Source organism: Labeo rohita, chromosome 11 (assembly GCF_022985175.1).
Source record: "Labeo rohita strain BAU-BD-2019 chromosome 11, IGBB_LRoh.1.0, whole genome shotgun sequence".
In the NCBI taxonomy this organism is placed as follows: domain Eukaryota; kingdom Metazoa; phylum Chordata; class Actinopteri; order Cypriniformes; family Cyprinidae; genus Labeo; species Labeo rohita.
Window position 1 is genome coordinate 9903640 of NC_066879.1, and position 14176 is coordinate 9917815.

At 37.1% G+C, this 14176-nt stretch overlaps 1 protein-coding gene and 1 long non-coding RNA gene across 8 annotated transcripts in view; one reads left to right on the forward strand and one right to left on the reverse strand.

Annotated features, from left to right (window-relative positions):
* lrp1aa (low density lipoprotein receptor-related protein 1Aa) overlaps positions 1-14176 on the reverse strand; it is a 170031-nt gene that overhangs the window by 16276 nt on the left and 139579 nt on the right. For all 7 annotated transcript variants that reach the window (XM_051122933.1, XM_051122930.1, XM_051122929.1 and 4 more), the window contains exons 66-75: positions 12056-12178; positions 7839-7964; positions 7570-7686; positions 5913-6019; positions 5654-5786; positions 4106-4228; positions 3083-3205; positions 1229-1366; positions 998-1129; positions 750-869 (exon numbers count right to left, since the gene is read on the reverse strand). In XM_051122933.1, coding sequence (XP_050978890.1) covers positions 750-869; positions 998-1129; positions 1229-1366; positions 3083-3205; positions 4106-4228; positions 5654-5786; positions 5913-6019; positions 7570-7686; positions 7839-7964; positions 12056-12178 — 1242 coding nt within the window. The remainder of the gene's footprint in view (positions 1-749; positions 870-997; positions 1130-1228; positions 1367-3082; positions 3206-4105; positions 4229-5653; positions 5787-5912; positions 6020-7569; positions 7687-7838; positions 7965-12055; positions 12179-14176) is intronic.
* LOC127173244 (uncharacterized) lies at positions 9957-11290 on the forward strand. Its single transcript, XR_007828732.1, has 2 exons — positions 9957-10163; positions 11028-11290. It is a non-coding gene; the product is annotated as an uncharacterized LOC127173244 (long non-coding RNA).

A 14176-nucleotide genomic window follows, 5' to 3' on the forward strand; every position in this document is an offset into this window, starting at 1 on the left:
CTGGATACAGTATACAGCCATAAAGTGATATATATTTTATATATATATATATATATATATATATATATATATTATTTTTTTTTTACTGTTTCAAAATGTAAACTATATTATTTAATAAAACAATATATTTAAAGTTGGATATATAATACATACATACAGCATACATACCCTGATAGCACAAGTACATCACAGAGACGTCTATTTGACGTCTACATTTACATCTGCAAGATGGAATTTTTAGAGTGTTTACTCATCTGCAGTATGTCTATTGGATGTTTCCTATCAGATGTCAAATAGACATCTATTAGATGTCTTTAAGATGTTTATGATTTAGAATGTATGTAAAACTGACATCTTACAGATGCCTGTCAGATGTTTGTACACAGCAGATGCTTTCCAGATCAAGTGATCTTTAACAGACATCTTGCAGACATACCTGTGCTATCTGGGTACAGTATACTCGCTTACCAAACTAACTAACTAACTAACTAACAAACTAACTAACTAACTAACTAACTAACTAACTAACTATCTATCTATCTATCTATCTATCTATCTATCTATGTATCTATCTATCTATCTATCTATCTATCTATCTATCTATCTATCGTCCAGTTGAACCTGTCAAATGTGACTGTTAGGCATGATGATATTAGATATTTTAATTATAAACATCAGCATTTTCTGTAAAACTGCCTTGAAACTGTGTGCATTGTGAAAAATGGTAAACAAATAAATTTGAAACATACTGTCAGCCTTGCAGGTGTCATTCACTTTGATGAAGTTCTTGTAGCAGCTGCATTTGTGGGAGCCTTTTGTATTGTTACAAATGTGAGAACAGATCCCAAACTGCTTGCACTCGTTCACATCTGTTAAGAAAGATTAATGACTTGGACAGGCACAAAAAGCATAACATGTATAAAGGGAATTTCACAGTCGTCTTTGCATTCATTCTGGTTTTATTCTGTTAAGTTTGAAACTTAGCAGTTTCTCGTACCTGCGCAGGTTTGTGGGTGTGTTTTCTGGAAGCCGGGTTTGCAGGAGCAGAACGAGTCGGTTCCGTTCACCATACAATGACCTTCGTCTCCACACACACTGCGGTTGTTACGGCATTCATTTAGACCCAAATCTGTTCAGAGACACAGCACAACACAAATACATACTTGATGTACCTCAGTTTTTTAGGTTTGACAAAAAACAAACAAAAAATGCTGGCAAATAAACTCACCTTTCTTGTTGCAATTGATCTCATCAGAGCCGTAGTCTTCACAATCATTGAAGAAATTGCAGCGTAGGTCAATGCTTATACACTTTCCAGTGCTGCATGTAAACTCACTCTTTCCACAGACCGCAGGCGCAGGAGTTTCTGACAGGAAACAAAGACAAATTCACTTCAATAGACATTTACTAGTATGATCAATGGCTCATTCTCAGGAAATGGTTTCACCTGTGTTTTAATGACTGCCTACTGATAAAATTAATACAATGCTGATGCTAATCCTAAATCCTGATCCCAAAAAATCTACCTCTTTCTAGCCTGCAATGCTACAGAAAAAAAGTTTCAGTTTTTAATGTTTTCACATCAGCCACTTTTGTCCTCAGCAAATGTCAACTGTAACTAGACGTACATTTTCTGAAGAAATGGTGATGGGTACTTGTCATGGCAAAACTCGACACTGCCCTGGTGAAAAAGGTAGGTATGTTTTGATGCTGGGATGCTGGTTAGGTAGGTTTTGATGCTGGTTTAAGCTGGTCCTTAGCTGGTTTATTCTGGTTCTTTGCTGGTTTATTCTGGTCCTTAGCTGGTCATGTTGCTGGTCAAGGACCAGCAAAAACCAGCAAAGGACCAGCAACAGGGTGGGCAGTTAGTGGGGTCTTTTTTTATCATATTTTAACATTTAGGATTTTTAGCATGTTGTAGCACTGAGCTTATCGCTATTAGCATGTAGCTATACTCTGCTAGCATGTGTAGTATGTCAGAAGTCCTGTTTGCTCGCATTTGTCAAAAGAGCCAAGCCCCATGCCTATGGCTTGGCAGCTGCCAAAGGTGATACTTCAATGGCTGCTTACCAGTATGAATGATATAACTCATGTGCCTCTATGACATTCAGATTTAAAGATATTCCTCTTTTTGTTGTGGTTGCTAGGGTGTTCAACAGTGGTCTAGATTGTTGCCAAATATTTAAAGAGTGCTTGGGAGTCTGAGTCAAATGAGCCTACCCCTATGTCTCTGTGTTATTGTGGTTGAGAAATATGGTCAGTTAAATGTATTATATGGTTGCTAGGGTGTGACTAAACAATTTTCACAGTGATAATTAAAGACCACTCTCCAGTCTGAGTCAGAAGAGGCCACACATGTCTCTACAATGTTGTGATCCACAGATATACATCTCCCCTTTTTCCAACGGTAGTCTATGGGATTGGGTTGCTAGGGTTCTGTAACTAGTTGCTAGTAGGGATGGGACAATACATTAATTCGTGGATCGATTCTGAGATCTTCCGAATGCATCTCCATTCTCTTTGGAATTGATTCTGAGCTTAGATTTTAACAGCAGATGGCACTCTAATCTAGTTTTTATTGGCACACTCAAATGCTCATGAAGAAGAGTGGTAAAGAGTACTTGTGCGTTCGGCTGAGTCATGTAATTTCATGTAATTTTTATGACGCGAGATTATTGTAAACATATCCCACTGTAAACACCTATGTAATTCGCTTCAACCTTTTCAAATTGTATAAATGATTATACAAGTGCGCGTAAGGATTTTGCAACAAGCAGAGCATTGCTCTTTCTAAAGCAAGCAGTGCCAACTGCTATTCAAAATTAAGCTCAGAATCAATTTGAGAAAGAATGGCGATGTGTTTGAAAAATCTCGAATCGATGCTGATTCATTTCGTGATTCGCGTTGCACAGATTTATTGTCCCATCCCTAGTTGCTAGGGTGTGGCTAGCAAGGTGAAATGTCACCATTTATTGGCTGCTTACTAGACCAAGCCAAATGTGCCCAACCCCATGACATTCTGATGCAGAGATTGCAAAATTTAATTTAAATAAATCATCCAAGAAAAGTAGCAATTACTCACGGCAGTTGAGTTCATCACTGTTGTCTCCGCAGTTGTCAACACCATCACATTGTTTAGACACTGGCAGACACACTCGGTCATTATGGCATCGGAACTGTCTGGTGGGAGGACACTGGAATCTCTCTGAAACACACACAGATTAAAAACACCCTTCTTTTTTTGATGTGAAAATTCAGACGATTGGAGAATCAGGCTGGACCCCAAACATTCAAAACTTTAGTTTTATAGTTTGCGCAACAGTTTGCTACTAACACTGCAAATAAACCTACGCTCCAGATGTAAATGAAGCTACGCTGCTAATGCAAATGAAGAATCCTAAGGCCTGTTTCACACTTTTTTTCACAACCATATTAAAAGGTTGCAATATTCACACTGTATGCAAAAAATAAAGTCCCTGACACATACACATAAATTAAAAGGTGCAGTAATATGCTGAACAGGTGTTTTGTGTCATAGCTGTTACTACTGCTGTGTATTTAATTGCACTTAATATGCCATATTGATCAGCATTCAAGAAAGAATCTGATTAATATCTGAAACATGAGGCTTGCATTCCTAAATAATTACAGTGCACAGTGGGCAGGATTTCATTAAAGTACTTACATGTGAGAGCAATGAGGAAACATGAAGTCAAAATGTCAAAAAATACAGAGCGATTGTTTTGACCAAACAGGTCAAAACAAGGAAGAAAATGCTAACATGAAAACAAATTCATACAAAATTTGTGAAGTGTTTAATTCACTGAATTCTTCAAAAAGAGCCATTGGCAGATGGGGATTTAATATACAAATCACCATAGTTTTAATTTCACACACACACACACACACACACACACACACACACACACACACACACACACACAAACATTTAATGTGATATAAAATTACAAAGCCTGATGCAAGATTTGGCTCATATTGTCCACCCCTAATTTTACTTGCACAGTTCTGGGAAATATCTGAGAGAGTGTCTGAGGGGAAAATGAAGTGCTAATTGAGTTTGGGGAAAAAAAAATCAACTACTCACTGCACACGTCTGGGTTCTCGTCTGAGTTGTCTCCACAGTCGTCCTCGCCATCACACATCCAACCCAGTGGTTTACACAGAGTGTTATTACACTGAAACTCATCCAGAGGGCAGAATCGACCCACTACACACACACACACACACACATAGAGAGGTTAACTCATCTGTATTCATTCCAGCACAACTGCACAGCAATTACCAAGTGTGTGTATGTGTGTAAAACACTTGGCAGCACATCGTCAGAAAGGCCTCCTTGAATACTAAAACCCTCTCCAGAGAGCCTGATCACTCTAATTAATACTGCAGGCACTGATTTATGGGTAATGCTGTTGTTTAAAGAAACAGTTCAATGATAAATAAAAATTCTGTCATTATATACTTAACTTTGTAAATCTATATAGTGCTATTTTTTTCTGTTCTTTCAAAATACACAAAAGCACCATAACAGCAGACCATACATCTTGCGCACTACAGTTCGAGTTGAAATTTAACCAATTCACCGTGTATTAACTATGCATATGTAAGTACATAGAATCTAGACAAACACACGGGCAAAGATTAGCAGTAACTTTTTGGTCTGTTCCTTACACAAAGCTTTTTTGTATGACAGTGCAGAAATCGTACGGGCCTCTTCTATGGAGCTTGACAGATGTGGTTGCTATTAATCATCATTATACAGAAAAAATGTCTTCAAAAAAAGCAAACAGAGTGAACGGAAATGTTCAACCAAAAAGGGAAAATTGCTTACATTTGACTTGCCCTTAGGCCATCCAAGATGTAGATAAGTCTGTTTCTTTCTTTAGAAAACTGCTTTCCTCTGTAGTGAATGGGTGTCGTCAGAGTCCAAACAGCTGATAAAAATATCACAATAATTCACATGACTCCAGTCCATCAATTAACATCTTGTGAAGTGAAAAGCTGCATGTTTGTTTGATTAAGATGTTTTTAACTTCAAACCACTGTGTCTGGTCAAAATATGAGTCCTCTATTCATTATATTGCTTTTTCCAGTGAAATACTCTGTCTTCATCAGAAGAGAAATATTCACAGATTAAGCAACTGTTACAAATAAAAAACAGCCTAAAACAGTTCTAAACTAATATGCAGGTGAATCTGAAGGACAACAGGGGATGGACTTTTTCACTGGAGAAAGCAATTTTACAAATTATGGACTGGATATTTACCATAAAAGACGGATTTGTTTCTTACATACATGCAGCTTTTTACTTCTCAAGATGTTAATTGATGGACTGAAGTCGTACAAATTACTTTTGGATTATTGTGATGTTTTTATCAGATCTTTGGACTCTCATTCTGATGGCACCCATTCACAGCAGAAGATCCACTGGTGAGCAAGTGATGTAACGCTACATTTCTCCGTATGCTACAAATCTATTCAGATGAAGAAACAGTCATCTACATCATTGATTGCCTGATGATATTTTGAGCAAATTTTATATTTGGGATGAACTATTGCTTTAATAATTGAAAAACAGTTTCAGTTTAAGGTAACTATGTCTTTAAGATGTTTTTGTGTGTGTGTTTTTAACCTCCAGTGTCGCAGTTCTCCTCATCGCTGCCGTCCATGCAGTCAGTGTCAGCATCACACCTCCAGCGGAACGGGATACAGTGACCGTTCTTACACTGAAACTGGTCGTTATCACACTTCACATCACAGCCATGCTGTAAAATACACACACAGTAAATACTGTAATGAGTATTTGCTGTTCATGAGGGTCATCATTGATGAGAATTCCACTGAAGTGTGTTTTCCTGCAACAGGTGTGAATAAGTGGTTTTGTGAGTTACCTCATCAGATCCATCAGTGCAGTCATGATCTCCATCACACTTCCATCTGCCAGCAATACAGCGACCACTGGTGCAGGCAAACTCACTCTCAGAGCACTGCCTGGGCACTGACACAGACAAAACACACTATCCAGTTATACCTCAACAATATCTTCACATTTTAGAATACAGTAGGGTGAATCTCACAATACCAGTCAAAAACGTGTCCAGGTCATATTTCACTACATAATCAAAACAAAGAAATTAAACATGTTGTTAGGGTAAAGATTTTTGACAACATTTATGTATGTATGTACGTACGTACGTTTTTTTTTTATATTTTACAATAAAGCACACTATTATCCCAATTCGCATTAGTATCACATCGCATCACAGTAAAGTCATAAACAAATAAATAAATAAAAATGTTTTGTTGAACTCGCAAGTATTCTTACACAACCGTTCTGCTGCATTTATTTAATCAAAAATACTGTAAAAACAAATAGCATTGAGAAATTTTGTGTATTAATGTGTCCTTATATTGTGATATATGTTATATCTGTTTTCTATTATATAATAGATTTTAAAATGTAATTTACTACTGCAATGCAAAGCAGAATTTCGATAAACGGAAAATTAAAAATAAACGGAATTTTTAAAATAAAATCTTATGTAACATTATAAAATGTCTTCCTATCATTGGGACTAATTTAATGCATCGCTTCTAAACAAATGTATTAATTTCTTAAAAATCAATGAATCAATAAAATTGGAAAATGTGCTTTGTTGTCATTAAAATTATTGACATGGTGCAAAAACTTTTAATAGGCCTAAAAACAAGCTGAAATATCTAAAAACAAAATGTAATTTTATGATGAAATGTGGCATGGACATTTTTTTCCCCTGAGATTCAACCAGAAGGGTCTCATTAGATTATTTCAGCTGTAGAAGCAGGGTTTGTAGGTAATGTGATTGTTAAGGGCATCTAGTTTAAACCAGAGCCACAAGGACAGATGGAGGTTTGGGTGTTTGGGAGAAGCAGGCATAAAAAATAAAATAAAATAAACTGCTTAAAAACTGCAGGAATAGGCTTCATAGTGGCTAGCTTCTGAGTGCTGGAAAAGGCTCATTTTTAGTCATTGACTATCATGATTATTTCTTCATTAAGCGTTTAGTTTCAAAGGGTGTTGATGATAGATATTTTCGTTTTTTCATGCATAGTGAAACAAAAAGGAACATTCAAGCCTTCCAGTGTCATCAGTGAGCCGCCACTGAAGGAAATGTTCAGGACTGAAGTGGACATTTGAAAATGGAAACCTACCTCTAACCCACATCAATGTGGCAGTGTGAAATGAAGAATAAACAAGATGTAGACACGTAAATGACTGGACGAAACGAAAACATGCACAAAGGGAAAAAAAAGTCCTCTTGTTCATTAAAATGTGCTCATGAACAAATAAATGAGAATGACACCGATCAGGTTTTCGGCTTATTTCATATCGCCGTCTGCCACCTGTCTGAAAGCTTAACGGCACGGCCTTTCTTTCAGAACGCTCTGTTCCTGCTGTCACTGCTGTGATGTAAGGTGAAGTGTGTCTCTGGATGTGTGTGTGTTTGGATGTTCGTACAGGCTCATGGAGTCTCAGTTCAGATGCAGCAGCCGGTGGTGGAAACCTACCACACTTGTCCTCGTCTGAATTGTCCCCACAGTCGTTGTCATAGTCACACTGCCAGCGACCAGGAACACAGCGGTTGTTTTTACATCGGAACTGATACGGCTCACATGTCCTCTCATCTGCATATATAGTCACAATAATAATGCTGTTTAATTCTTCAGCAGTTAAAGAAAGTTAAAGAAAGATTCAAATTTTAAATAAGTTAAATTGAAAGGGATAGTTAACTCAAAAATCTAAATTCACAAATCTAAATAAGAGCGTATGAACGCACCGCACTCCTCTTTGGGTTCATCAGAGGAGTCGCCACAGTCATCCTCTCCGTCACATTTCCAGCGAGCTGGGATACAGCGGCCGGAGTCTTTACAGCGGAACTCATCCACACCACACGTCATCTGAGCTACAGAGAGAAAGAGACAAGAAAGAACTGAACTATTGCTAATCAATATGTGCTGATAGGTAGAAGTAATCGAACAATAATATAAAATATATTTAGCTATTTTGAAATTATAAACATGCCTGTTTTCTCTATCAATAGCAAGGCTCTACCGTGCAACTATGAAAAAATATTTAGGAGCACCAGTGCAACTGACCCGATCAACATATTTGTGTTTGCGCTTAGGGGAGCTTCAAAGGTTTTTATGTGTTTTTGCAACGTTGAGTAATGTATCACAGACATATCTCACCAATCCTTTCATAAAGTGTAGAGAGAGTGTAAATAATAGAATTATCGTGCAGTGTAGAGAGCTTTGTTGATTATAATGGAACTTTGTGAGATCACAATGAACTAAGATGAGTAACAGCTTTTAATGATTTTTAAGGAAGTTTGTAAATGAGATATTGATTTGATACAACAGTTAAATAAACAAGAAGTTAATATTAAGTGACTTACATTGTCTGACTATAAAACTTTTGCCTGATTTTGCTCTATTTTGTCATCCAAAATAGTCTGAAACAAGTCACAACTGACCCGCTGAGCATCTTCATTCATGGAATTTCCCCCCATATTGTTAAGTGTTGTGTGGATAAACTGACTCCTGCTTGGCTTCCTATATTTCAGCAATCTTTGCATTTAGGTATTGTTCCCAGTTTATGGAAAAGAACATTGATTACACCTCTTCCTAAAATAGCTAGGCCTGCAGAGGATAATGATTTTAGACCAGTTGCATTAACATCTGTGATTATAAAATGTTTTAAAAAGTGTGTTGTGTCCATGTTAAAAGCAGAGATTGCTAGTAATCTAGATCCCTTACAGTGCGCCTATAGACAAGGGAGACGAACTGAAGATGCTACAGCATTATGCACTTAATTTTAAGGCATTTAGAAGGCCCTAAAGCTTATGCTCAGTTATTGTTTATTGATTTTTAGCTCTGCTTTTAATACAATTCAACCCTATTTGTTAATAGAGAAGATGAAGCAGCTGAGTGTAAACCCATGTATTATTAAGTGGTATTACTTTTTTTTAACAAATAGAACTCAATGTGTAAAGGTAAATAAATTTCTCTCACATGAAAAGAGCAGTAGTACAGGTGTTCCACAAGGCTGTGTCAGTTCACCTATTCTTTTTACACTTTTTACAAAAGCAGGCATTCACAAAATTATATATTCAAATATTCAGATGACACAGCCATACTAAGTTTACTCTATGTGCATGACGATATTAGCACCACGTACCAGTCAGAAATAAGCCTGTTGACTGGTGTGATAAAAATGAGTTAATAATAAATACAAAGAAAATGGAAGAGTTTGTTTTTGACCCAAAATGCATAGTTGACCATCGTCAAGTGGTCATACATGACCATCATATTATACAGTCACAGACCTGTAAGTATTTGGGTGTTTACATAGATAGTTCACTTACATGGAAAACACACATTGAATGGGTTTGCACTCATCTACAACAGGGATTGTACTTCTTACGTAGGTTACGTCTCTATGGAGTAAATAAGAATCTTATGATGTTGTTTTATAAAGCTGTTTTGGAAAGCATTGTTAGGTACGGTATCACGGTATGGTTTGGAAACCTGTCAGCACAGTTTAAAAGTAAGTTGATGCACCTGTTATTGACAGCATGGAAAATTGTTGGGCATGATGAACAGTGTAACCTTCAAGTTCTATATGAGAAATGTGTTTCTCTTAGGCAGCGAGGATTCTTAGTGATTAGACTCATTTTTTGTATATGAATTAGTGTTGTCAAAAGACCCGGTACTTCGGTACCAAGTCGGTACTAAAAAAAATTAAATGTTACGGTACCAGGTTTTCTTAAGTACCGGTGGTACCGAGCACCCGGTCAACCCGGTTTTTGCTGCGCTATGCAAAAAGTGCGCAGTTGCGTCTTCTTCATAAAAGCAGAAAGACACGGCGACCGGTGGTGCTGCTGATGCAGCTGCTCTGAATCCGCTTGTTGAAAAGAAAGGAGGAAGGAGCCACGTGTGGAAATATTTTGTATTTGCGACTGATGACAAGGGCAACATCATAGATCATCAGAAACCCACTTGCAAACGGTGTCATCGAAGTTCTCTCTCAAAAGGAGGAAATACATCGAACTTAATAAAACACCTCAAAGACCGACACCCAGATTTAATGAAAGTTCAAGCAGGTAAGTTTTAATTTAATTTTATATTTAGAGCTTCTGTTATAAAAATTATACGTTAAATAAACATCGCCATTTGCTTAGTTAATCGTTAGCATTAGCGCGGCTAATGCTAACGCGAGAATTAGAATAAACTTCTTTATTAAGTGTTTAATGCTCCTATAGCATTTAAAAAAAAAAAAAAAAAAAAAAAAACAGGACATGATAGTGTACTATTTTTACACACCTGAGGCTTTTAAATGACCCGTGTAGCTAAAATATGTGTGTTAGAGAACAAATGTACAAATGTATGGTTAATGCCTTAAAATCGGTCCATCAGAAAAGCAGTTCTAGGCTATGAAATATAGTTTGCGCAGTTTGATTAAATAAAAGTACAGTCAAATACAGTCCTGTATAGTTTGGTAAAAGATACTATTCATTAACATGACTTAATATATTATCTAACATAAATTTACAGTGAGTGAACATTAATTAATGTGTGTGAATGTTGTTTTATGCAAACATTTGATCGTTCATGTTTGTTCATTGTGCGTGAAATAATGTCAACAGATACAACTTTTAATTTAAAATAAATTATGAATACATTTTGAAATTAAGAAGAATAATTGCTATGTAACACTTGTTTATTAAGTCATGTTAAATGTTATCTTTTTGTAAAGTGTTTTTAATACTACAGTTTCCGTCTGTGTAACATTGATATCTTACACTCAGTATAAGTAATCTTATCTAACTTTGTTATAAAAAGCTGAGGTTTGTTATTTACTGAAAAGTTATATATAAAGTTCTGTTTAGCTGGTGTCAATCTAATATTGCATTTAGTCAGACTCAGCCCATTGTTTTACTGAAGTATATTATATTTTCCTTTTACAGCTGCAGGCTGAAGAAGACCACGAACCAAACTCCTAAGCAGACAATGGTTCCAGATGCTTTTGAGCAGCAGAAGTACGACAAAAAGGCAAGAAAACTGAACCGAGCTGTTGCTGAATTCACATGTATGGATTAAGTGCCAGTTTATACAGTGAAAAATGGGGATTCCAGCAAATGCTTCATCACCTCAGCTCAAAATACCAGCTTCCAAGTCAAAACTTTGTTTTATTTTTGTTTGTTATAAATAAAAATAGTGTGTTGTTCAATTCATGTTTTTGTGTTTTGATTTGGTACCGAAATTGGTACCGAGAACCGTGGATTTTCACTGGTATTGGTACCGAATACTGAAATTTTGGTACCGTGACAACACTAATATGAATTGCTTCCTTCTGGTAGAAGATATAGAGTCCCAATGTGTAAGCTAAATCAATATAAGAAATCCTTTGTACCTGTATCAGTGTGTTTATTAAACAAGAGTTTATATTGATTTTATTTTGAGTTTATCTTGTTTTTATGTATTTATTGTATTACTAATTGTTTATTGTATGTTTGCAGCAACATTTAGTCCACAACAAATTTCCTTTTGAGGACAATAAAGTATACTACTACTACTACCTCTGAGCCTCATTAAACATACGAAAATACACCTACAAGTTGTGTTCTTCTATGCAACCTCTGTAGTAAAAATTAATTATGTTAATATTAATTTCATTTGATTGGTAACTTATTCTTATTCTACTTGTTCTTATTCTCTTGTTTTAATTAGAAATTTATATAATTTACAAACAATGACATAAAAGATGACATAATTTTAATAAAGTTAGAAAAATGCCATTACAAAGGTAAAAACAAAATTCCACTATAAATAACTTTAAGGCGTCAAATATTACCTCGTAATGGAAAGGCAATTTTTTGAAGTTAGGAGCATAAGTGCATAGAGCCCTAGATAGGCTTGGCAATGGATAAAGTACAGTGAATGTTGATTAAATTTTGTATGCAATGAGTTTTTAATTTCAACATTTTCAACTTACTGCAGTTAGCGGGTTCATCAGATCCATCTACGCAGTCGTTATCACGATCACATACCCATACGCGCGGGATACACCGCTTGGTTATGGTACACTGGAACTGGTTAGGCGCACAAGTCACCTCCGCTACACACACGCATACACAAAACAAACATGTTATACTTCAATCACATTCTCAAAAATATATAGTCTGACCTGTATAAGGTAAAGCCTAAAGCAAACAAATGTTCATGCAATGCATTTTAGTGCCATACTGTGCAAATACATGTTACCATTTAAAAATTTGGGTCAGTAAGATTTTTAAAATGTTTTTGTCAAAAACACAGTAAAAACTGTAATATTGTAAAATATAAATATAATTTAATATATTTTTTTCCCTGTTTTAATATATTTTAACATCCCTGTGATTTTCAGCAGCTATTATTATTGTACTCACATGATCCTTCAGAAATCAATATAATATGCTGATTTGGTAATAGAGATGTCATGTTCCACCTGAATTCTGTTTCTAAAGTCTTTTACTAAGAACTGAAGTATATTTTGTTCCTTTTGGTGTTTGTGTTTGCATGATCCTTCAGAAATCAATATAATATGCTGATTTGGTAACAGAGATGTCATGTTCCACCTGAATTCTGTTTCTAAAGTCTTTTACTAAGAACTGAAGTATATTTTGTTCCTTTTGGTGTTTGTGTTTGCGCATCGAGTTCCTGCTCCTCTTAATTTCCAGAGTTGCTGATTATGCTTCCACGGCTTCTGATTGTAAACATTTGTTTCTTGTTTAGCCCATCATTACTCCCATTATAGCCTGTTGCAACTTCAGTCCTGTATCATCTTCACATGTTTATTTTAACTGCACTTCAAAACCAAACCACGTCTCCTTGCAAACCGTGACAGAGGTTTGGACCAAATATCATGTTAATCATGTTATCCTTTTTCTATGTCCATGAGAGACATTTTGTGGCTTTTTGGACCTGGTTCTACAACTGAGTGGATCCCCTTCAACGTGCCAGAATCTGCCTCAGCACGAGAACTCATAGAAGAGTCTTCTCTGGTCCTTAAACTGATTTTTTTTTTTTTTTTTTTATATTGACCGCACACATCTGCCACAGACTCTGAGGCTGTGCACGTGCCTGCCAAGGACCCCAAGCCAAGGAACTGGCCTGTCCCAGAGTCATCGCCCACCACTTTGTCCATCCCAGAACCAGTGCCTGCTGCCAGTTCAAAGGAAAGAAAGTCCAGGTCGGCGGAATGGGAATGGTGGATCCCAAAGGGAAGGGAGGAAGGCCAGGACTACTGAACAGGAGTGGACAGAGGCAGAGCCTGCAGCCACTTCCCAAAATTATATTCACCCCAAGAGTCCTTTTTAAGCATTTAATTACTCTCTTTGTTTCAACCATGGAGGCCAGCCTTGTCCAGTTTGGTCCATCTAGTTCTCGTCCACTGGTTCCATCCAGCTTGAATGGCACACCAATCTTGTCCAAAATTTGATGGGCCAGCAGATGGGCCACCTCTTCATCAGCTACCCTGACTTTCCCTCTTGTGCCTGCCAGTTCTCCCCAGTCCTCCAGCTTCACCATGATCCCTGTCTTCTGGCTCCACTGGGGTCCTCAGTCACTCTGACTCTATCAGTTCCCCCAGCTCTGCCTCTGTCCGCTCCTGTTATATCCACCCCAAGAAAATTATGTCCACCCCAAGAGTCTCATCTGAGCAGGTAATTACTCTCTTTGTTTCGACCATGGAGACCAGCCTTGTCCAACTTAGTCCATCTAGTTGTCCTCCACTGGTTCCATCTAGCTTGAATGGCACACCAATCTTGTCCAAAATTTAACGGGCCACCAGATGGGCCACGTAGCCATCCTCCTCTTCATCAGCTACCCTGACTTTCCCTCTTGTGCCTGCCAGTTCTCCCCAGTCCTCCAGCTTCACCATGATCCCTGTCTTCTGGCTCCACTGGGGTCCTCAGTCACACCAGCTCTATCTTGGTCCTCCAATTCCCCCAGCTCTTCCTCTGTCCGCTCCTGTTCAATGGTCCTGGCATTCCTTTCTTCCCTCTGGAATTCACCATTCCCATTCCTCCGACCTGGACTTTCTTTTTTTTATGGCATCAACTATAACATCCCACCT